Source organism: Oxyura jamaicensis, chromosome 18 (genome assembly GCF_011077185.1).
Source record: "Oxyura jamaicensis isolate SHBP4307 breed ruddy duck chromosome 18, BPBGC_Ojam_1.0, whole genome shotgun sequence".
In the NCBI taxonomy this organism is placed as follows: domain Eukaryota; kingdom Metazoa; phylum Chordata; class Aves; order Anseriformes; family Anatidae; genus Oxyura; species Oxyura jamaicensis.
Window position 1 is genome coordinate 776556 of NC_048910.1, and position 22792 is coordinate 799347.

General features: G+C 42.6%; 1 protein-coding gene across 4 annotated transcripts in view; it reads left to right on the forward strand.

Moving 5' to 3' along the window:
- MAP2K4 (mitogen-activated protein kinase kinase 4) overlaps nt 1-22792 on the forward strand; it is a 98968-nt gene that overhangs the window by 27186 nt on the left and 48990 nt on the right. For 2 of the 4 annotated variants that reach the window (XM_035342682.1, XM_035342683.1), the window contains 2 exons: nt 9615-9717; nt 22137-22232. In XM_035342682.1, the coding sequence (XP_035198573.1) occupies nt 9615-9717; nt 22137-22232 (199 nt within the window). The remainder of the gene's footprint in view (nt 1-9614; nt 9718-22136; nt 22233-22792) is intronic. The other 2 variants (XM_035342684.1, XM_035342685.1) reach the window with 1 other exon arrangement.

The window sequence follows — 22792 nt, forward strand, 5'->3', positions numbered from 1 at the left end:
TGGGAGCTCACAGAGAAGGAACCTAGCTTACGTGAAACGGATTCTAACTTGAAAATTTGGCTCAGTGTAGTTCTAGCTATGGATAGGTATCAGGTGATATTTGGAAAAATAAGCATACATTGTAAAGTTTTGGATCCAACCTCAACATAGAGGTCTGCTGCCCTTGCGTTGCAGAGGGTTTTTGCTAATGGAAACAGTGGTCAAGTGGAGAAGAAACCCAGTGCCTTGATCAGCCCGTGCCTGCTGGAGTCTTCAGTGTGTTAAAAGCATGCTCCAGTACAAGTCTGTTCACCCTAGCACAAGTTGTTTCCAGCACTTTATTTGTGCATATTTGTGCAGCATTAATGTTTTCATGCACACGCTCTCAGCTTTGCCAACCAGTTGGTGGCAGATAACGCGTGTTGGTACCTCTTCAGTTGCCTCTAACTTGTAAGGGTTCTTGTGGTTTTCCTCTCAGCCTTCCACTAATCAGTTTGAATTGTTTTTCAGAACAACTTGATCCGTTTTCTCTGGTGTGCTCAAGGTGTGTGTGTCTGTGTCCTGGGATGGGATGCTGCCTGAGCCCCCCCTCCGAGCAGAGGGCCCATGTCCCCTGGTAGTGCTTTAGTACCTGTGCACCTTGGAAAGGCTGCAGGGGCTTGTCTTGGGGAGGTGTGAAGACATGAATGTAAGAGTTGCACTGGGAGCTGGAACTGGCAGGGATCAGTGTTGCCTGTGCTGAAACCTCTTGCAGAAAATCAGTGCTTTCTTGGGCAGTGCCCTTCACATAGGTGGTATGAGGCGCAAAAAATAGTTTAACAGGCTTCTGAGCAGGGAGCAGCAGAAACAAAGCCTCCTGTGCCATGGAGATGTGGAGCAGGGCGTTCCTTCTGACTGCTGTCAGGAGCAGCTGGGGCTGGGTACTGAAGCCCCTCTCGCAGCTTGCCTCTTCCTGAGCAGTGACAAGGGATGACCTGATGAGTGAAGGGACGGAGCCTCCATGTGATGGCAGCCCATGGGAGAAAAGCAAGAGGTAAGGGAGAGCCTTGCAAAGGAGGAGGAATCAGAAGTTTCAATCATTTCTGTTGGCTTCTTGGGAGACATTTTTCCTAAATGAGCCTAGACTTGCTCTGCTAATGCCACCTGCTAATGCCACATGGTGAGTGCCATGTGGGCCTTTTTTTGAGTTAGAGAGTTATCAGCAATTACACTTAGGAAATCCAAAGCTACTTTGTCAGGAGATGCCTCCTGGCTTAATGGCCAAGGGCTTTCTTCATTCTTTCCTGCAGACGTTCCTGTACTCCAGTGTTTCTTGGTTTTGTTGGCTTCATGTCATGGTCTCAAGTCTTCAGAATTATAAAACCTGATATGCTCACTCCAAGGTGAACAGAATCAGTCCCTCCCCCCAGAAGAACTCTGTCTTCAAATGGAAGAAGGCCCCACACTCCTGATGCCTGCTGTTCTTCTCACTACGCAAGGTTCAGTGGTGGGTGCGAGCTATTTAATGGAGCCAGTGGGATGCAGGCTGTGATTGACATTGCCACTTTTCTGGCATAAGGTAACTCGAGGGATGATGGAAACATACTTGTTGCTTTATCCAAAGAAACTAAATCCTTTCCATTGACCTTAAGCAAAGGTCTCAAGGGCAGATTTTTTTTCCTTGCTTTTAGTCTGTGTGCTCCTAAAATTGGGACTCCGCCCCCTCCCCCCCCAAGTCTTTCTCCCCACAGTATATTTTAGAATTTGCTGTGCTCTTTCATAATGAAAAAGCACCTGGCACGGCCCTTTGCATAATTTATTGTTGTTTTTACATCAGGACAGGCTCCAGGTGCTTTGCAGTAAATTTCCCAGGCCAGCATGACTGTTCCCTTCTGACAACTGCTCCACTATGGTCTATATAGGATTAGCTGCAGCAGGAGAAAACATGACATGGCATCAACCACACATGAACATTTTGCAGTATCTGTGACTGAAACAAAGCATGCCTTAGAGGGCAGCCCGGTTTTCACAAGCATCTGCTCTGGCTGTAACTCCAATGTGGTGGCTGGGCAAAGTTGCTTGGAACAACTGGACCTTCCAGATTCTCTCCAGTGTTTTGCCAGCTTTGGCATTTGAGTGTGGCTGAGCAACATATTGATCCTCTCCAACTGGAAATTGCCTGAATTCCAGTTTTGGTGGAGAGGTGACTTTCGACATTACTGTTCTGTTCTCTCTGGGCAAACAGCTGCCTGGCACCAGCACTGTTGTGCACATAGCCGTACGTGTGTAGGGGTGTCCTGTTATATTCAGCATATAATGCTGGTACAGGCACAGATTTAAGCTCTTACTGCAGCTGATCTGCCCCCAAAGCTCAAATAGTTTTAACTCCGTTTATGGCTATTCATGTGGATGACATTTTCACACAGGGTAGCATGAGGGATAATAAATTCTGAAGGTTAATGGTGGATTTTAGACATTTCAGGGACTTCAATCTTAGGACTTTACTGATGGGAGTTTCCAGTCTGAGAGAACTGATCTTAATCTGATTGCAGTTTCTTGCTCTCAAAGCCTGACCTACTTTAGCCAGGCTTTGTAGGAGAGGTATTTATAGAAGCAGTTGCATGTGCTGCTGGAAGCAACATTAACCACATTTTGCAAGTTGCAGACGGGCATGTCCACTGGTGCGGATAGCAACTGTGAGCCTCCTCCCATTGTTAAATTAGCGAAATGTCTTGCTAGCATTTTGTTCAGTACAAATGTGTTACTTCATAATGTTTTCATGAGGGGGAAAGGTAATGACCAGTAACTGTTCCAGAGTCCCGCCTGATCTGGGCTTCTGTATTGTTGTGGAAGCATGCTTGGGGCTGTAGATGAATTATGCATAAACACTCCAATGAGGTGACTTCCTAAAATGAGCATACTTGGTATGTTCCTGGAGTGCAAAGTTGTCATCTTGGATCTGAATTCTGGCTCTTGGACTGTTCTAAATCACAGGTTTCATTAAAGGGAAATGTAACAGAAGTACTGAAAATGTTTGTGCTGTTGTTCTTCAAAGTGAGTTTCTGTAGATACAGTTTGTAAAACTATTAACTAAAATTCCAGTTTTCTCCTTCCATTCAGACTTGCCAACTAAACTGCTGTATGTGCTGAAGTTCTTCATGTTTGGTTTCAAAATTTGAGTATTTTTTTCTTGAAAAAATAGTATGTCTTGAGGGCAAGGCTGGAGATTGCTTTACTCACAAGTTAGAGCTGTCTTTGGAGTACTTGAACAAGAGTGCTCCATAAACAAGACTGGAAAGGAAGGAAATGTAGTTGAAAGAATGCAGGTTGGAAGAGTTTATGGGAAAGGAGTACTGTCCTGGCAGGAGCAGAGTCAGCAAGCCGTGAATCCTGGGTGCATTCAGGACGTCAGCATCAGGAACATCAAAGCAGGAATTTTGTTAGCAGACATGATCTAACTATTTGCATAGCAGACAGTAGGAGTTCTCGGAAAAACAGAGAGTTCTGTATTGTTTCTTTTGTGTGTTCTTTTCCTAGCTCAGGTGAGAGTATGCACTAGCTGTGTTTTGAGATGCTCTGGAATAAGTTGGACCTGGATTGCAATTTTCCATTTTTAAAAAGTTAGTCTTTAAACATTCAACCTTCTTCTCAACCAAGCATATCACCCAACCTGCCTGGCCTCCTGACTTCCTTTCCTCCTCCTGACTTCCTTTCCTCCTCCTGACTTCCTTTCCTCCTCCTGACTTCCTTTCCTCCTCCTGACTTCCTTTCCTCCTCATTTTCTCTCTTTAACTTGTTTTAGTATTACAAAGAAAAGATAAAAAGGCTGCAAAGTTCATTACAATGTCCTTTTTTTTCTTCCCTGCTGGTTTTCTGCCTTTTTTTTTTTTTTTTTTGCCTGCTGTTTTCTGCCATAACTCATTTTTTTAATTTTTTTATTTTTTCCCTGGTTTTACTAGAATAAAGAAATAAAGTGTGGACTTGGCTCCTGGCATATTGCTGCTCTGCAAGCAGCAGAAAGACTTTGGTGTCCAACCAGAGAGAATGGTCACATTCACTCTGTGATGGTCACATTCACATTGTGACAAAAAGTGGTTGATATCACAGATCAGAACCAAGTGGAAAGCACTTTGGCAGGGGCCAATTTGTATCCCTGGAAGACAGAAACCCATAAGAAAATCAATTTATCTACTTCTGCTTTGAAAGTCTTACTGCTTGGAAACCAAGCATTTTCATATGTATAACTGGGACATTGTTATCATTGTTACTGATGTGTGGCATGCAGGAATGTAGGGAAATTCTAGGAAAGAATAGATTTTTTTCCAACTGGAGGTGACTCAGAGACTTGTTGAACTTGTACTTGTCCCAGGTGAAGTGAAAATACAGAGTATAACTGAAGGAATACTTTGTACTTCACTTTATCTACCAGATAAATGTTTCCTCTTGCATGAAGACTGGTTGTCTGTGGTTATGGTAAAGCAGCCTCAAAAAGAGTGATGAGAATGTAATTGCAGAGCCAAGTGCCTGGATTAATCCTGGTGATGGGTAGCAGCACATAAATAATTATGTACTTAACCTAGCATCTACTTACCAGTGCAGCAGGAAACAAGTGTGTGTTATGAGTCTGGGTTGTTCTTCTGTGGCCATTGTGTAGGTGGTCTCTAGTGTGCACTTTGTAAGGCTTCCCAGCTACTTTTCGCTGGGTCCATTTTGGCTACAGTCAATGAAATGTCAAGGGATGTGCATTTGTTGGATAGGTGGACATAAAGAAAATATCCTCTGCTATCTCAGTGCTACACAGCAGCTTGGTGCTAAAACAGACTTTTTTAAAAATGGATTTGAACACAAGAATACTATTGTTTTATGAATGTAATGATTTGAAATAAGCATTACTATCATCTTGTGGATAGAAAATGAACATGCACTAAAAAGCTGTTTTGGCTCTGAGATAAGTATAACCTAGAATAGATACTCTCCTGTTTAGATTCTCTCATAACGTAAGCTTCTGTTACCACTTCATCAAAACTGAGGCCATCCTCCATTCAGATGTAATCTGAATTTATTATGACCATTAATGTGCAGTTTGACAAATCTATGAGTCAAAATTGGGAAGACCCTAACTGAAGAACCTTTATAGTTTCAGGTCTGGTTTTGAGGTTTAACCTCACTTATGAAAAAAGCAATATATACCAAAATTAGCCTTCTCTGTCCTCTTCCCCCAAACTTTTACTTCTTTGGTGCATTCACAGTTCTCAAGAGATGTGGGTGTTACAGCAGTCAGTGATTAGAATTATGTACTGTTAGCAAAACTGTTAAAGGATGTTTAATGACATCAGGTAGGCAGCTCTACAGCATGTTTTAGGACAATTTTGAGCATGTAACCCTGATGGTGATAGAGGCATTAGCTAATTTCAGAAACAACGTTAATCCCAGGCCTCTTTATATCAGAGGAACAAGGGGGTCTGAATTAAATCTGCGTACAGCAAAATTACCAGCAAAACACATATATCTAAAGAAACTCTTTTGCCTCCAGTTACTTTTGGCTGAAGTTTTTGCAAGGAGTAGGGGTGTGTAGCTCTCAAGTCTTTTGGGGGATGAAACTCCGATTGGGTAGCTGAAGTACTCAATTTTGAAAGGCTACTGGAGAAGAATATGTGCTGTGACTGTAGTTTGACTAGTTTGACTTATAATTAAGTTTTGTGTGTTGTTTCATGTGCCATTTTGTTTGCAGTAGTGTAAATGGAAATTCCCAGCATTTCTGAAGATGGCCATGTCTCCCATAGTCCTGTTCTGTGGTGAACACTTGAGAAAAAGCAACAATCCTGTTTGCTTTCCAAGTGTAGGTTGTGCTTCTGTGTTGATTGGATCTGTAGAAAATCCAGATCCAGGTGTTAGACTGACATTGTTGAAACTATTAGAAACTTATTGAGAAAGTAATAGATTTAAAAGAAAAAAAAAAAAAACACCCTCTCGCCGTTTGGAAGGAAGGAGAAACTTAGTGCATAAAGCATGCAGATCGGTAAAGAATGGGAGCAGGTCTTTAGAAGAGGAGATTTTACTGATAGGAGTTATTAGTTAATTGTGTTGCTTTCTTTTGGGCCACTTCAAGGACAAACATTCACGCTGTGTAAGTGTCATGGCTGGAAATGGAAAATCTTGTGTACCATTGCCCTTGAAAGAGAGGGATAGTGTTTCATTCAGGCGTGTGAATAAAACACAACCAGAATGATGAAAGCTCTAAATCACTGGATCCAGTCTGAGAGCAGAATTTGTGCAACAGTAACAGGAAAAGTGAGTAAGGGATTGTATAACCATCATCTGGAAGTACCTGCCAAGCACTGGCACCACTAGCCTGCACCGTGCTGGGGGGTACTGGGGAGAATAAATGAGCCAGAGAAAGTTTTAGGAGTGTCTGCAATCCCCAAGACCCTGGGCAGTTGTGAATTCTGTGCCTATTCTTTGCTTTCAGACAGCAGAGGCACTCAAGGATTTAGACAGAAGAGGCCTCCGAGTTTGGTCAGGCGGTGGCATGGTGTTTCAGCCATGTGGCAGGTTGGACTACCATGGTGGGCCCTGCCAGGAGGCCCCAGTTCTTCTGGTGGCAGACCTGCCGGAGCTGTGTGTCGCAGGAGCCTTGCAGGACCACTCAAGAGACAGATGTGACGTGCACATTGCTCTGCCTCTCTGTTGGCTAACAGCATTGCTAGCATTAGCTTTGAATGCTTTTGTTGGCTGTGCAGGTATCTGATCTTTTGGACTACTGTAAATGATTGATACCAAAGATGTGGAGCGGTGTTGTGTTCTGCCGTTGAATTCCACGGGGAGCGATGGATGGGCTCTAATTTTGGTTTTGCTACCTTTATGTTTTTTTTTCAAATCCTCTATTTCTGCATTGCGTACAAGGCAGAACTGAGCTCTGCTGCTTCCTTTAAGTGATTCTCCAGATGTTCGTTGGGCACATGTGCCACAAGAGTGAGAGCTTAGGGACTCTGCTTTCTGTACCCACTCAACAACTATATCTTGATCCGCTGCATGGTTGGTAGCATAAGAATTGCTCAGCTGCTGAGGGAAGAGGACATCAGGACATGGTGTGTGTGTATGGACGGGCATTTGAAAAAGAAAGAAATGTTACTGTCACCTGGTGCTCTTTGAAATGTGTTGTTGCTGTGTCTGCCTCTCACTAATTATTCTAGTTTGGAGAAAAGGAAGTGACCTCGTTGCTCCCTACAAGTCTCTGAGGAGGGGAGATGGAGATGGAGGTGCTGGTCACTTCTCCCTGATAAGACACGAGGGAGTGGCACAAACCTGTGCGAAGGGAGGATTTCCTAATATCAGACTGGATATTAGGAAAAAATTCTTTGTTGTGAGGGTGGTGTGTTGGTTTTACCTTGCTAGGCAGCTGAACTCCACCACAACTGCTCTCTCACTTCCTCTCCTCAGAAGAGAAGAGGAAGAAGAAAAGGAAAGAAACAACTCATGGATTGAGATAAGAAAAAAAATAATTAAAGGAAAAAATAATTATTAAGGCAAAATATTATTAATTAGGCAATTTAACTAAAGGGAAAAAAGGGAAAGGAGAAAAAGGGGAAAAAACAAACAAACAAACAAACAAGCAAAGGCCATGTGGAAGCATAGAGGAAAGAAATTACTCTCTACTTCCCACCACCGAGTGATGCTTGACCATGTCCTTGAAGCAGGGCCTCAACGCACGTAGCCATTGTCTGGGAGGACAGACGTTTTCACAGTGAGAGTGACAGTGTCCAAGTTGTAGAGGAAATTTGGTTAATAAAGGTACTCTATGTGTTGTCTTGCTCTAAGTGAGTCATTTTTGGGGTAGATATAAGTAATAAAAATAAGATATTCCTTATGGCTGCAGTGAAGGGTAGGCTTGGAGGCTGATGAGAACTTAGATACCAGGCCACCCAGCTGAGCTCAGGGAGGCACCCTACGGCTCCAATTAAATTATTTTCAGTAGAATCGAGGATGTGGGAGAAATGTGGAAATAATTGTCTTTATAGGAAAAAATAAAAAGATGAGACTTGATTTGAGAGATGAAATTTGAAAATGCCCCAGCATTGTTGAAGGATACCTTGAGCTTACAAATCAATTCATCAAACAAGACAGTTGAGGGAAATTTTGGGTTCTTTTGCATACGAATGTACAAGCCAAAGTTTGTTTTTTTTTTTTAATTATATTTTATTTTTTACAAGACAAAATTAGAGGATGCAACAGTACCCCCCTCCCCCCCAAAAAAGGACCCCAAAGCAGACCAGTTGTCAACACGAACAGTGACGTTTCTCCATATTCTGGTGAACTGGTCTATACTTCTACTTTTGAAAGGAGCATTGCTGTTCATTGCTCTCCCTGTTGCAGTGTGTTCAGGATTTTTAAAAACAAGTATTTTATTGTTAGTCTCCTTGAAGTCTTGTGGCCTCGTTCCTACTGTGCGGTCTCCTGCGGGTAACATACCCAAGAAAGACACATTGGGAGCGTTGAGCTCTGCAGTGCAGCAGGCATCATCCCAGCCAGTTGGATGCCCAGGCTGGAAATCCTCGCTGTCCCTTTTCTCTGTCATTAGTGATGAAAGGTTGCCAGTACTGCCAGCTGAGGCTTTATTGAAATCTGCAGGTGAATTGTCACATAAAAACGATGTGTTGTTTATTTTAAGTGGTTGATGCAAAGCCTTGAATAGTTGGTTTTGTGCTGCTGAATTTTGTATGAGTTTCTTGGGTGGCATTTAGTTATAACAAATGAGGTGATGTTCAGAAAGTGCAACAAGTTTGCAGATGTTTCCAGATAGGTGCTTGTATTGCAGCAAGATCAAAGCTGAATTAGTAATTTAGAAGTCAAAGGTATTATAGAGGAAATAGGTGATGATTCCTAAGTGAAAACTACGAACTGGGGAAGGTCAGAGGGACGCTGTACAGCTCCACATGCTGTTGGTCTAATCCTACCAGCAGCAGCAACTGCATCATGCAGCAAGACCTCAAGGCAGAGTGTAGCCAGGCGCGCTGTGGTGCATCCCTGGCGTGGCAGGCCTTGCGGAGCCTCAGCTGGGTGCTGGTGGCTGTTTGGTGGTCACGGGCTTTCCTGCGTGTTCCAGACTGCAGATGTTGCCTGATTGTGCCTCCTTGCTGTTAGACTGAGGAGGGTCAGCAGACCAGTCAGTCCTGAAGCACATCCAGTGCTTCGCCTTCCCCTTTTCCAGAGTCATCCATCCTGAATCTAGGAGGCATGCCCAAGCTGTGTCAAGTAAGTTGAGCCTCCTTTGCCATCTAACTGAAGTTGGGCTCGGTGAGAAATCTGTTTAAATGAGTGATTGTGCATGGAGGGAGCTCAAGGCATGGGTGTGGAGGTGGCCCATGGCTGTTGGTAGTCCTGGCTTGATGCTGACACTCCAGTTGCAACAGAAGGTCCATGGGACACCTCTGTTTGGCGACTGGCTTGGAATGGGATGGGGGAAGATCATGGAGTGAGAATTGACTCAGTTTTTCCAGTTCTGTGTCCCTAACACAAGTTATGATTTGCTAATGTCATTGTAAAATGTTTTCATTTTCTTAAAATGTATTTATTTTTTTCTGTTTATTTCCAAATGCTCTTACAAAATGGTATTTTGTTGCTCACAAAAAGTTTACTTTCTGTTCATTGTCTCCCAGGTAAACGCAAAGCGCTGAAGTTAAATTTTGCAAATCCACCTTTCAAGTCCACAGCAAGATTTACTCTAAACACTTCTGGAGTTCCTTTCCAAAATCCACACATGTGAGTATAAAGTCAAAGGCATAAGTAGTGGAACAGGTTTGAAATTATTTAGCCAACAAACAGTGTTATTTTAAATGCAGTTTGAAAACTTGAGTTATTTCTAGGTTGTTCAAATCAGTCAGTTCGAATCAGTGTAGAAGGAGCTTGTGGGTTTTTTGCCTTTTTTTTTTTCAGAATTAAAAAAGGTTAAATTTGGGATCTTTCTGTTTTACACTGGAGCTACTGTCTTCCAGAATTAATTAGCTTCAGATAAATTGTAGCCGATAATGCAAGACCAGTTCACTGTCATTTTCCTGTCTGTTTATACACTGCTTATTACTTCTCATTAGAGAGAAATTTGTGTTATTTGTGAAAGACATAACTGTGCTATATTCTTTAGCACTAAAATGAACAAAAATCTGAGGAACGTCATTCCACTAACATAGAGATTCAATGTTACACAGTGATTAGCCCTCACTGAATTTTCTTGACCACTAGCTTCAGTATATCCCTATCTAAAGTTTGAAAGCAAGTGTGGCAGAGGTGTTCCTGACACCAGTAAATAATAGTAATACATTGTCACAGAAAGATTTAGCTTTGTATCCTCAGATCCACCAATCTAGATTGATGGGTGATGCACCCACAGCCTGTTCGTGTAGCAGAATTCAGCTAGTGTGCAAAGATGTCCCATAGTTTTCCTCTTCAAGTTCCCTACCAGGTCTTGAGAGTTGTCAGTGGCAAGTGTCAGAAACTGCACTTGAAACTTTTCTTGCTGCCTGGACTCTTCAGGGTGACCTTGGTTATAGTGTGCTTCTGCTTTGCTGTGCATGTTGCTGCCTCTTTCCTTCAGCTTGATGCCTTCTGCTTCCTGAGGATATATTCCCTGTGGTCTGTTCCTATTTCTGGTAGCTTCTTTTATGCTGGAGGTTTTTAAGCAAGCTTTTACTGAGTTAGAAGCATGTTTCTGATGAGCTATCACTGGTATTTACAACATGAAAAAAAATAGAGCACTTGAGAAGATTCCTTTTACCACACAAGTGACCTTTCCAGGAAGTCCTCCTCTCTTTTCCACTCGTTTCTTAAAAAATAGAGTATTCTTTCTGGTTGTAGAACTAGCATTTATATATGTGCTTTTTGTATGCCTTCCTCCACATCATCAAACCCTTGTTAACAGTTTTCTGTAGAACCCCATCTTGGACCCTTTCCTCTCTCAAAACTCCCCATGTATATTAAATAAGGGACTTTGTCTCAGCTGTTGAGTTTATACTATAAGCCATCTATAGAGCTTTGACTTCCCTGTGTTTATCTCCATGGATCTCTGTCTTGAATTCAATTGAAGTCACAGTGGTTCCAGTCTAGCATGGAAGAGCTTTCACAGTTAATTGGTTACGTCTTAAGTATCATGTTTGTGCAAGAGACTCAACATTGTCCATTGAGAAGGCACTACTCAGTCTTCATGGGAGCTGCAGTCATTGGCAGGGCTGGGATCCTGGGCTGGTTAACAGTGTAACTAGTTCTAAGGATATGGAAATGTTTTGGGTTGGATATGATAAAGTGCCAAAAATGATGGTGATGAATCTGCACTAAAGCTTTCTTGGGAGGCTACAAGCTGTAGTAGTGGTTTCCATTTGAAAGAGATGAATGATGTTGGTTGGATTGCTTTCTCTGTGCCGAAACTGAATAAGCTTGGATACAGCTCATTGATCCTCTCAGCCTTTATGTGGTGTATAGTGGATGTCATTCTCAAAGGCAACATTCACATCTTCCGATTGCATGCTTCTCCCAGTGACACGAGTGTTTCTCTTGCAGTTGGTGCATTGCGGTGATGTATCTGTGTCTCCTGTCTGCATCTGCAGAGATAATGGAATGGTTTTCCTTCGTTGTCTAGAAAGGTTTTTAGACTTCAGTTTTGAATTGGATATTCTATCCCAGCTGGCCCAGCTGCATTCTCCATTCAAGATGTGTTTCTGTTCACTGAGTTATTTCTCTCCCAGCCTGATGAAACTCAGTGGCCTTGGGCTTGCTGGTGCCAAGTCCTCAGATGAATGCTGGCTTGATGCTGCTGTGGATTTCCCTGTGTAGACCCTGTTGGTCTGGATAGGTGGATCTGAAGATACAGAGAGGTCAATTTCTTGCATGAAATTTGAGTTTCTCTGACTTGGATCCACCAATCTGGAGGCTGTCCTGTGGCTCCTGTCTCAAGGAGGGCTGAGGTTTCTGCCTCTGCATTTTTTTTTCTGAGCTCTGGCAGTGAACTGTGGTGAGCAAGAGGAGGCAGCCAGCAGTGATGCGCAGATGCCCTGAGATGTAAATTGCTATTAGCTATTACCTATTGCTGTATTATTGCTAATTATTATTATTGTCTATTAGCTGTATTTTGCTTGATTAACAGGTTTTGAACAGGGAACTGATCAGGATGGATTGGTGGATATCCAGGTAGGAGTGTGGCTTCCTACTATGCAGGCAGAGAGCAAAGTAGGCAGGTGGGGTTCTTCATACCCATGTGGTGTGTTAGGGGGAAGGAAACCTTGTAAGCTGCATCTCCCAAGCAAAGAAACCACTTCTGCCGAGGGAATGCATGTTGTACCAGGGTATAGATTGCAGCTGGGCTCCTCATTAGTGCCCAGGGCTTTGTACCCTAGTGAAATGTGTATGGCCATTGCTTACCCCATAAATGTATAAATTCAACCTTCTTTTTAGGGCTTGTTTCTCGATTTGAAAGGTCTCTGGAGTGTTGGGGAAAAAAAAAAGGGAGGGTGAGGGGGGTGGCGGGGAAGTGTGGAGGAAATAATTTTGGGAATCACACTAACCAGGGGTAGAAGTTCCTCTAAGCGGGGTGATGTGGTGTGCACACGCTGGCTTGAAGGGAGCTGAAGCTTGGTGCTTGACTGGGTTTCCACGGGAAGGTTTCCATGGGAAGGTTTCCTTGGTGAGCTGTGCATGATCTCAGCTTCTTCTCACTTGTTGGCACATTATCTGGAGGAACAGTTTCAGAGGCCATGAAATCCCAAGTGTAAGATGTGATGTTGTTAATCACTGACTGGTGCATCCCGTGTCTTTACATGCCAAGGCGCAGAGCACCCATGACAACCCAGTGAGTGCCCACCTGCTGGCAGGATGCTCCTAGAGCTTCATCGCCCTCAGGAGTAGGGGCTTTTTGTTATTGTACAGTTTGTGCCCTGGAATACTGTTTCCAGGAAGAGAGATCCTAGATGACATAATCTGAAAGGAGAAACCTGGGACATGGGTTCCCAAATTTTTTTTGGTGCCACCTTTTTGTTTCTTTCCCATCTGCAGCATTTTTAGGCCATGTCTTGCAGTTTGGTTCTCAGGTTGGGGCTGCACGCACTGCCCCAGGACACACAGTAAGGCAGTGTGCTGTCATGGGCCTGGAGAGAGCTAAGGAGCTGGGTGCCAGGCCTGGACTTGGAGCAGCACCAAGGAAGACCAGACTGCATGGGGGAAGGTGGGAAGGCTGTATGTATGTAGAGTGGGTGCAGCTAGTGGGAGGTTGGGACCTCTGAGCTTTGCTTTGGTTGGTGTATCTGTGATGGCCTTGGAGCTGAGAGATGCTGAGGACTTTTCCCTCTCCATCCTTGCACATCCCATGGCACCTCAAGCCCCTACCCAGGACACCTCCTGTCTTCTTCCTTCCCACTATGTCCACTACCAGATATGCTGGGGTGTCTTGAAGAACATCTTTGTCACAGATGACCAGGAAACCAAGTGAGGATGCGGCCAACAGAGCACAGGCTACAGCTGCTCAGATTGGAGTCAGTGGCAAAATTGCCCACATCTCAAGTGGTGCTGGAGTTTTTCCCTAAATGTTTCCTGAATTAGTACTTGTGTTGAAATCATGAGGCTTTGAAGTGACCTCTAAATAGGAGACTGACTCAGGGTGGCTTTGGATGAGGTTAGAAATTGGAGGTACGTTTCTAGTTCACGGAAGTGGGGGCTGTGGCTCCCTGAAATCTCCCTTCCTGGTGATGCCAAGGTCTGTGGTGCCTTGTTGCAGCTGAAAGGCCCTGTGAATGGCTTTTCTGCACAGGTACGGCGGGGCAGGTGGGCAGAGCCTTAGGATAAAGTGTTCACAGCAGGACCAAGGCAAGAGGGTTTGGAAGGAAGATGAACTCTGGTTCTGTGTTGGATGGAGCATGAAGCTATAGAGAATGTGCATGCTGTGTAGTCCAGCTGTGACTGCTAGTACCAAATTTACTTCCTAAGTACAGAGAGCGGTGTTTTTTTTCTTGTTGTGGTATGCTGCCCAGCCTGTCTGTAGAGTATCTAGCACAGTGATGTATGTAATTTTGCCCGAGCTATATGCAGTAAAGGAAGAATAGCGCCTAAATTGCAGAGCTTCATTTGAAAATAAAGCCTTTTAGAATTATTAATGTAAAAATAAAACCTGTATTTTGCACATTACTTTTACCACGGTTATGCTTGGTCAGCATGATTCTTCAGTTAAACCATCTTTGGAGGGTAAAATTCTTACTTGAAGGGTTGTAAATACTTTACTGACAGCTGAAGCCCCAGGCCAAGGAAGTGTATGCAGTGGGTTGCTTCTGGCTGCAGTCAGGAGGGCTGTGTGTGATTGCTGTGCTGTGCAGGCTGAGTAGCTGCCACTTGAGACCCCAGTTCTCCTTAGTTCAGACTATGTTTCTGACTTACATCAGACTAACGATCACTGGCCCAAAGCAGACTGAGGCCAGAGGGCACAAGCTGTCAGGGTGAGCACTTCAACTTCCAACCCCGTTTCCCAATTGCTACTTTCAGCAGACTGAAAAGCATGTCACATTTTACCTCATCTGCTCTATGTCCAAACAGGATTTAGGTCACAAGCAAAATGAGCTTAAATAATTATCTAGATGTAAGTTCTGTGGAGCTACTTGTGACCGGGGGCCTTTGCTGAAAGCAGTTGCACGAGGCAGTGCGATGTGGCTGTAAAGCTGTGTGCAGGTGGTTTGCTGGCAGCTGGCCCTCGCTGGTGGCTATTGAACCAAGTTGTTCAGTTGGCTGTAGGCGAATTTACCAGCTTTCTGGAAAGTGTTGCACTCTTCTGGTGTACTCAATCTGGATTTCAGACTACAGATTTTAGACCCACATGCTAGTAAGTGAGCATCTGAAAAATAATTTGTTTGGCATCTGGTTTTGCTTGTTGAGCATCCTGTCTGCTGGCTGGGAAGTTTGCTGACTTTCAGAGGTGTTAGCTCTTCAGAATTTCAACACAGACCATTGCAATCTCATCTGGAAAGGTGACAAGATGAAACAATCTCTTCTAATGCTCACAAGCCCAGCTTCTGAACCATCTGTTGACCTGTTGGACTCAATAGCCTGACTTGGCTGTGGTATCACATGTGGGTGTCTTTATGGGTACATCGTGACTTAAGCTTCCAGAGGTGCCCTGTGGACCTTCTTCCCCTTGTGACTCCTGGGCAAGTCACATGTCCTTTCCAGATCGATGCCCCAGGAGGATGTTGGCAGATGTTTGATTTAGACTTCCAGCGTTGGACTCTTCAAAAGCAAATTGAGGTCCAGTTGCATTTCAGACTCTGCTGCTTCCTTTATTTCCATATAGTTTAAGGACTGTCATTGTTCCTGGCAAGAATTTTTCTGGCTGTCCCAAAGTCTCTCTCAAGTGTCTCCTTCTCGTTTAATCTTCTCTTACACTTTCCAAACCTTTCTGGCATGCGGTTTCAGGCTCTGTAGGTGTGTAGTCTACAACTGGCTGAGTTCCTTAGGAAATGAGCTATGAGAATTTCTACCATTTGTCTGGAAAATATTAAAAACCAAAGTGGAATATCCTATATTGCCATGTTCCAAATTTCTTGTGTGAAATTTCCTGGAAATAGTTATTTGTTCTGCATCTCTAACAGTTATTTCATGTCTTTATGATTACTAATTTCTGATGCCTTTCTGCTGCATGATACCTTCCTATTGCAGGGTAGGACTCCTTAGACACAGGTTTCAATATAAAAGATACAAGTTTAGAATTTGATTTTTCTTTTTGTTTATTTTTTTTCCTATGACTGTTTTGCAATGTTTCCTGGAAGTTGTAGTATCTGAATATAATCACTGGGAAACTAGTGTGTATTTTCAAGTAAGCACAAGTAAGATGGAAACCTTCAAGGACTCAGCAAATTGTTTCAGGTGTTAGTCTGAGTCCACAAAAAAACAAACAGGTTTTCTCTTTTAATACAGACCTCACTGTAGTTTGAGTGCTAAAACACTGTAGTTTGATGTGCTTTTACACATCATCTTTTTCTCAGGAGTTTTTTGACAAACTGATTAATTTTGTTTGTAAGAAACAGGAGTGTTAAATATAAAGTTTACAAATTTGTTTGGCCTAGATGAGAAAGAGGTGATAACGTTTTGTAAAACATCTGTGTTTGGTATCTTAGACTTCGAGTAGATCACCTCTTCAGGAAAGGTGCAGCCAAAGTTAGTGTGAGGTTTTGAATGAGCATACATACTACCTTAAGGTCTCTTTTTTTTTTTTTTTTTTAACCTTCTAGGTTTTGTTATTTCTCTAATGTGCTAATCCTGCAGAGGAGATTTTTGGTGTTTACTGTTTGTTAAAATAAATTTCTTTAGCAGCTTCCATATCCCTTAGTCATCAGTGCCCTGGTAGGACCGTTTTCTTCTTTCTGCAAGGGTTTTGTATCTCAGCCCTCTGCTTTTGACTTTGGGCCTTTGATGTCTGGCACCAAAATTTGGAGCTTGTATATCTCCATTATGCTAATTCACATTGATTTTCAAAGTTGCTGAGCATCTGTAGCTTCCTGACATACTTTTGGGACCTGGGCTCCTCAGAACATCTGGAAACCTAATCACCTACATTTAGGTAGTCAAATCAAAATAACCTTATCTGGCTCCTGTTATCATAACATCTGAGTGCTTCACACACGTTCACTGATCTGGCTTTGCAAACCTAAATTGTTGCACAAAATTCTGTGTTCCCCATTTTGTAGACAGGAAGCTGAAGCCTGATGTGATTTGGAAGAGGTAAAGGCAACAAGAAGCTTGTGCCGGGTTAGGGAGTTCAGCAAGGCTCAGCTGATAACATGTGATTCAGAGTGTAACTACATATTACCTGTCTCACTACCAGCATGGTTACAAGCTGCTGTCCTGGCTCTTGTGTGCAGATAGCGGTAGCCAGAGCTGCTCATTTGAGAGCAGGATTTCAACTTTGCAGCTTTGCTCTCTGCATGCCATGCATTGTAAAACTGATGCCATTTCTGGTGTCCGTGTGAACACCCATCTCTTCTGTGGTGTGGAAGAGTGATTGAGAAGTTAGGAGGCTGTAAGAAGATGGTGACAGTGGCACCAAGACATGGCCACTGCTGCCCACATGTGCCCAGCACAGATACCTGACATGCTGCCTCCTTCAGCCTGTTTTCATCTGCAGCGTGGATGAGGGACGGTGGGAAGAGGAACAGAGCCTGAGCTGCCATCCTCTGCTGCCTGTGAAGGTGTTGTTGATATCCTCTGCAGTTTTCCTGCTCCAGGGACACCTAGGTGGTTTTAAAGAGATTCTGTGAAGATCAGCAATTTTAATTTGATTATCATATATTTTTTTCTGAGTTGAATGGTATTTCGTACATCTGCTGTGCGGAAGAAGGTAAAGTGATGTGATTTGATGGAAGTTGGAAAGTTGTCAGGTAGAAAGCAGTGAGTTGGAAATGCTCCTATTCAAACAGAACTCAACTTTATTCGCCATCAAAACTGCTTTTAGTGTGATTGTATGTTGCTCTATGTAGAGGCTGTACAGAAGAACAAAGCTGAGTGATGTCTCCCATGGATATAAATATCCAGTAGACTTTCTTTATAGTGCCTGCCTTTCAATGAGATGTACTGCCTACCCTTTATTTAGTAACACAGCTCCCTGGGTGACCTGTGACTGGCCAGATCCCTTCCTGACATTCCTTAGGAATTGTCATCCTCTGCTCCATCTGCTCATGGCAAAAGCCAGGTGCTTGCAACATGCTCAGGACCGAACTCCAGCTCAGAGGTATCCATTACTCTCTGGAGCCCAGATATGCTAGGATATGACCATGTTTCTTGTTTAGTCATCTTGGTTTATAAACCTGAGTATATGGTGAACACTCTAGTAGTTAGTTGGTGTGGTCAAATGAGGAAGACGTTTTGAGAAATGTCTGTTGTCCTGACCATTGGAGAGTTAGAAATTTTCCCCCTAGTATTTATGTCCATGGAAGTACAGTATCTTTACTACATTTGACATGAGGGACAATGCCGCTTTTACTCAAAAGCAGTTCAAGGTTTCAGAAGTACTGAGTGTTTGGTGTGGTTTAAGGATTTTGGTTTTATTTACTTCTGTTTGTATCCCAGTCATTCAAAGAATGTGCTACGTCTGGCTGGGGGAGCAGCTGTAGCATTGGTGTCAGTAGACCTCTGGGACTCTCTTCACACATCAGGAGGAACGCATCTGGTCCTGCCATGCCTAAATAATTCACAAGAAGATGTAACAACTACAGTGCTTATTTTAGCAAAATGAAAGTAGGACAAATAGTTTCAGAGCTGGTATTGGCTCTTCTGTTCCCTTCTTACTACTGTGACAGTAGAAGCATTTTTTCTTTTTCCTTTCTTTATTTCTAGGTTCTGCACTCCCTAGAAGCAGTGCATGTGTTTATATGCAAACAGCTTGTAAAAGCTTAGTGTGTGGAGACTTAAAGCATTCAGCATCCCTATGCACCCTAATCTTATCTGTAAGGTTAGACAGAACATGGGAGATTCTGGTTAAAAATCTCCTATGGCACCTGTGTGTTGCGTGGCCCCAGGGTGTACCTGGGATCTGTTGAGATGTGCACCTTGTTGCCATACTGTGAAAGTCAGAGGGGGAATTAAGCATCTCCATATCTGAATTCACCAGTTTGTAAGGCATGCTCTGAAAACATTTAAGATGGTACCAATTTCAGTTAAAATTTAGCCAGTGATCAGGAAATGCTGTTACTTGTCTCTATATAACAGCTCAGAGGCTGGAGTACCTTCTTGTTGGAGTACCTATTTATCTTTTAGTTTTTCTTCTTGACCCATGAATCAGGTTTTTTAGTTGTGGATCAATCCAAGTTGAACAGGGGCAAGAGGTGTCCCATTCTGTGTGTCTCACAGATGGATCTCTTGGAATGTGGACCAAGTCCCGAGGCTGAAGAGAGCCTAGATCCCCATGTTCTTGGACAGATATAGTAACTGTGAGCTAATATGAGAAATGTGCTGCTGTTTGGAGAGAAAATGTGATAGAGCAGTCTGGGCTCCTATGCACAGTTGATACCTTGATGCAGAGGAAATAATTTCAAATGATGTATTGTAACTCCATATGTGCAATCCATTGAGGCTTTGACACAAGCTCAGGTGAGAGAAAACCTCAGATGCACCCTGCTTTGCACTGTTTTCCTATGGATTGGCTCACACACCCCAGCATTCAGCCTGATAATTCCTCTGAATCCCAGCTCTGCAGGTCTGTGTCTCCTACCTCGGTGTACAGAAGCACGCAGGTGTCCATCTCAGTGCTGTGATTCTGTTCCTGAAGTACACTGCTACTCATCCATTGTTGCACTGCTGCACATCAGTGTCTAGTTACCTTTCTTTAACACATGTAAAATGTGTGCATACATATATGTATCTCCCCCCATTTTGTGTTGACCCTTTTATGGATAAATGCTTTACTCCAGTAATCATTTACAAGTAGCAAAATTGGTCATTGCTTACACACTGATACGAATTTAATGCCTGTGTATGAGTAGTCTCTGGTGTGTCTAGACTAAGTGATTGTCATTGTTGGATTCAATACAAGATTATCAATCACAGGCATTTTTTGCTGGTTTGTGTGACAGAGACCAATGTCAGACAGGATTTTATACACAAATTGTCAGTACTTATATTTGTGATTTAAGTTGGACTTGAAACCTATGTTTCCAGATGTGGACCTTGCAAAGCACATCCCTGCAAGAAATCCCAAATAAACAGCTAATGTTGCAAGCTGTAGAAATAAATTTTGTTTGTTGCCATTCTACGTACTCAGGATCACACAACATTTCAGCAGAGCAAGATCTATGTACCTCATTTCTTTGGACATTACTCACCACTTTGTAGTAAACTACCTTGCAATTTTCCCTGGCTGAGAAGTGAGCTAAGTCCTCTGATCCATGGGTTCAAACTGAAGGAATCAGTCATCCCTTTTGTCTTACCTAAACATTAAGAAATGGAGAATGAAGAGAGGAGAGTCTGCAGATTTAGAGACTGCTTCGACCTCGCAAATCATCATCAACAACATCTATTTTCATCATCTGAAAATATATGAGTAACTTTCAGTACATACCATGGAGGACATCTAGAATGAATGAAGAGGATGCTCCCAAGGAAATCAGCTGCACAGAACTCATGTAGAGGCCTTTGCTGGAATTGAGTGGATGGGGTGGAGGGGGCTGTTGGCCTGCAGGGCTGAACTGGTTTTGCCATCCCTCTTGTTTGAGGAGCTGACTTCTGAAGAGGACTAACGGAGCTCGTTACATACCATCTCAGTGAAAGCTACAGACATCTTTTTTGAGATTCAGATGGATGTTCTTGCCTCTGAATGGGAGGGCTTTTCAGTTTTGGGAAACTTCTGAAAGCCTTCCTACCATGGACTATGGTGACCCTAAACTATGGGCTCTTCTAGAGCCGGTCTTAATTCTCTCCTTTGTGGAATATGTTTGGAGTATGTCTGGATGGCAGTTGCTCCTTTGTACCCAATGTAACTGATGACTTTGCAGACACAAGTGTACATCAGCTGAAAGTGATTGTTTTAAACACAACTTGCTCAAGGTGGTTGACCTCTCTGAGGAGTGCTGGGGGGTGGGGATGTTCTCTTTAATCCAGTTGGGTTTACTTTGTCTTTCTGATGTTCTAGGTGGATTTTACATACCAGTGAGAGATGGAGAGGGTGATTCTGTGGGGCCATTGGCCAAACTCAAGGCGAGCATCCTTAGAAAGCTTACAGAAATTAGCCTTTTAGTTCCTGAGAGTCAGTGGAGAAAACTGAGCCCTGCACATCCATTTCTGAGGACAGAATTTAAAATGCCACGTTACTATTAGATTGTGGAGCGCAGGGACCTCTGACAGACATTTGCTCTCACTGGCCTGTAGGAGTCTTATCTCTTAAATGAGGGGCACTTTGAAAATGCAGATCACATATGCTCCATTTAGACTTACCAAGAACTCTTTTGGTCACTGAACTTGTCAGATGCATCTTACTGAAAAAGAAATCTTTGTCTTGCAGTTAGGTGATTCTTTGCCTCCTGTCTGTCCTTGTCTGCCACAGAAGAAAAAATACTGCCAGGTACATTTTTCCAGAGTTGCACTGAATTTCAGGTTAAGGTGTGCTTTTCTGCCCAAATTTTTCTATCCCAAATAGAAAATAAATCCTGAAGCAGAAATTGTAGAGCTTTTAGCTTTCCTGGACTAGGGTTTGAATTTTATAATGTGTGGAAGTTTAAATCAGTAAAACTGCTTGCTTAGAGTATTTAAAACAAAAAATTTTCACGTGGTTGAATTAACAAAGTGCTCATTATCTAGCGCTGTCGACTGTTTCCAACAAGGAGCTGGACAAAATCATAAGTACAATTTGCTGACCATTTGTAGATAGCTGCATTGGTCATTTGTATGAGTACTTGAATGCTTGTTCTCCTCCACAAAGTGCTCGTCAGGAGCCCATCTTCTCTAACCATACTGAGATACTGGGTCCTTGTGCCAGCCAGTGAGATACTAGCAACTGGAGAGGCTTGGAGATACAGAAATCTGTTTTAGTTTTTAGGCAATGTCATAATACAGAGTGGTAATTAACCTTCGGTTTATTGTCAGCTACGCTCCCCTTAAAAAGAAAGGATGGCGTTGTTCAAGGCATGCTAATTTGTTCATTAAGCGATGTGATAAGATGAAAGACAAGCCCATCTGGGAATGACCACCTAGCTGGGTGGATTCGGCATGGAATATAGATTTTTAAAAACATTATTTATTTTTTTTTAGTAAGTTCTGCTTTAGAGACCACAAGAAAAACAATGGAGCAATGGCCCATGGCCTTAGTGACACACCGTTGCCTCAGTATGTAGATACCTGGTTAGTAAATTAAATGCAATGATTCATGTTTTTGATTATAGTAATATTACATTTGGAAATAGAAATTGACATTGTTGTAAGAAAACATGTTACTTACAATTTAATGTGTTAAAATACTGTTTGAATCATCAGATACCTACACTGTCTCATTGTTACCAATGAGATGAGATTATTTAGGGGAAAACTAGAAGAAAAATATATAGCTAACTAATTTTGTATGCTAACCACTCCGTAGGTAGCATGACTAGTTGAGTATTGTGTTATATGTTGTTATGTCATGTGATAACAGCACGATGTTTTCCTGTCATTTTCACAACTTTTCCTGGCTGAAGTGATATACAAGCAACACTGGGTAGTAATCACATTGTCCCGTTCAGTTTCAAAAGGAGAGAAGCGGACCTCATCCAGAAACTTTCCAGCAGGCTACAGTAAGCTTAACTGTCTGTTAGCCATTGTCAAATATTTTTCATACCTGCAAAAATAGCATCTATTAAAGTAATGGGAATTGTCTAAGAAATAGTGTCATTCCATGAATAATATTTGTGTAATGCTAATTAATGATATTGTATCTCAGTATCGTTTTACAAACTACTTAAGAAATATATTCAGATTCCTTTGATTCTTACTGATGTGCTCGTGTCTCTGTTTCCTGTTCTTTCATGGATAGCTGAGCATGGCTCAGGAAATGTAATGTTTCAGAAAAAGAGTCAGCATTCTCAGAAGGATTGTTTAAATTAATTAGCTCAGTTTTTCAGTGTTATTCTAAAATTCTTGAATCCAGTGTAAGCTTTGAATACCCAGCTGCATTGCATTCAGCAAATGTGCGGCAGTCTGGCTCATGTCCAAGTCAGAATGAGTTTGAGATTAATGTACTCAGTTAAATTCAGTACAGGTTTCACCATGATGAATTGAGAGGTTTCCTCTGTGTCAAGGTTAAGGTTAATCAAAACCTGTTGTAACTCAGTAGTTTACCAAGGGAGTTTAATGC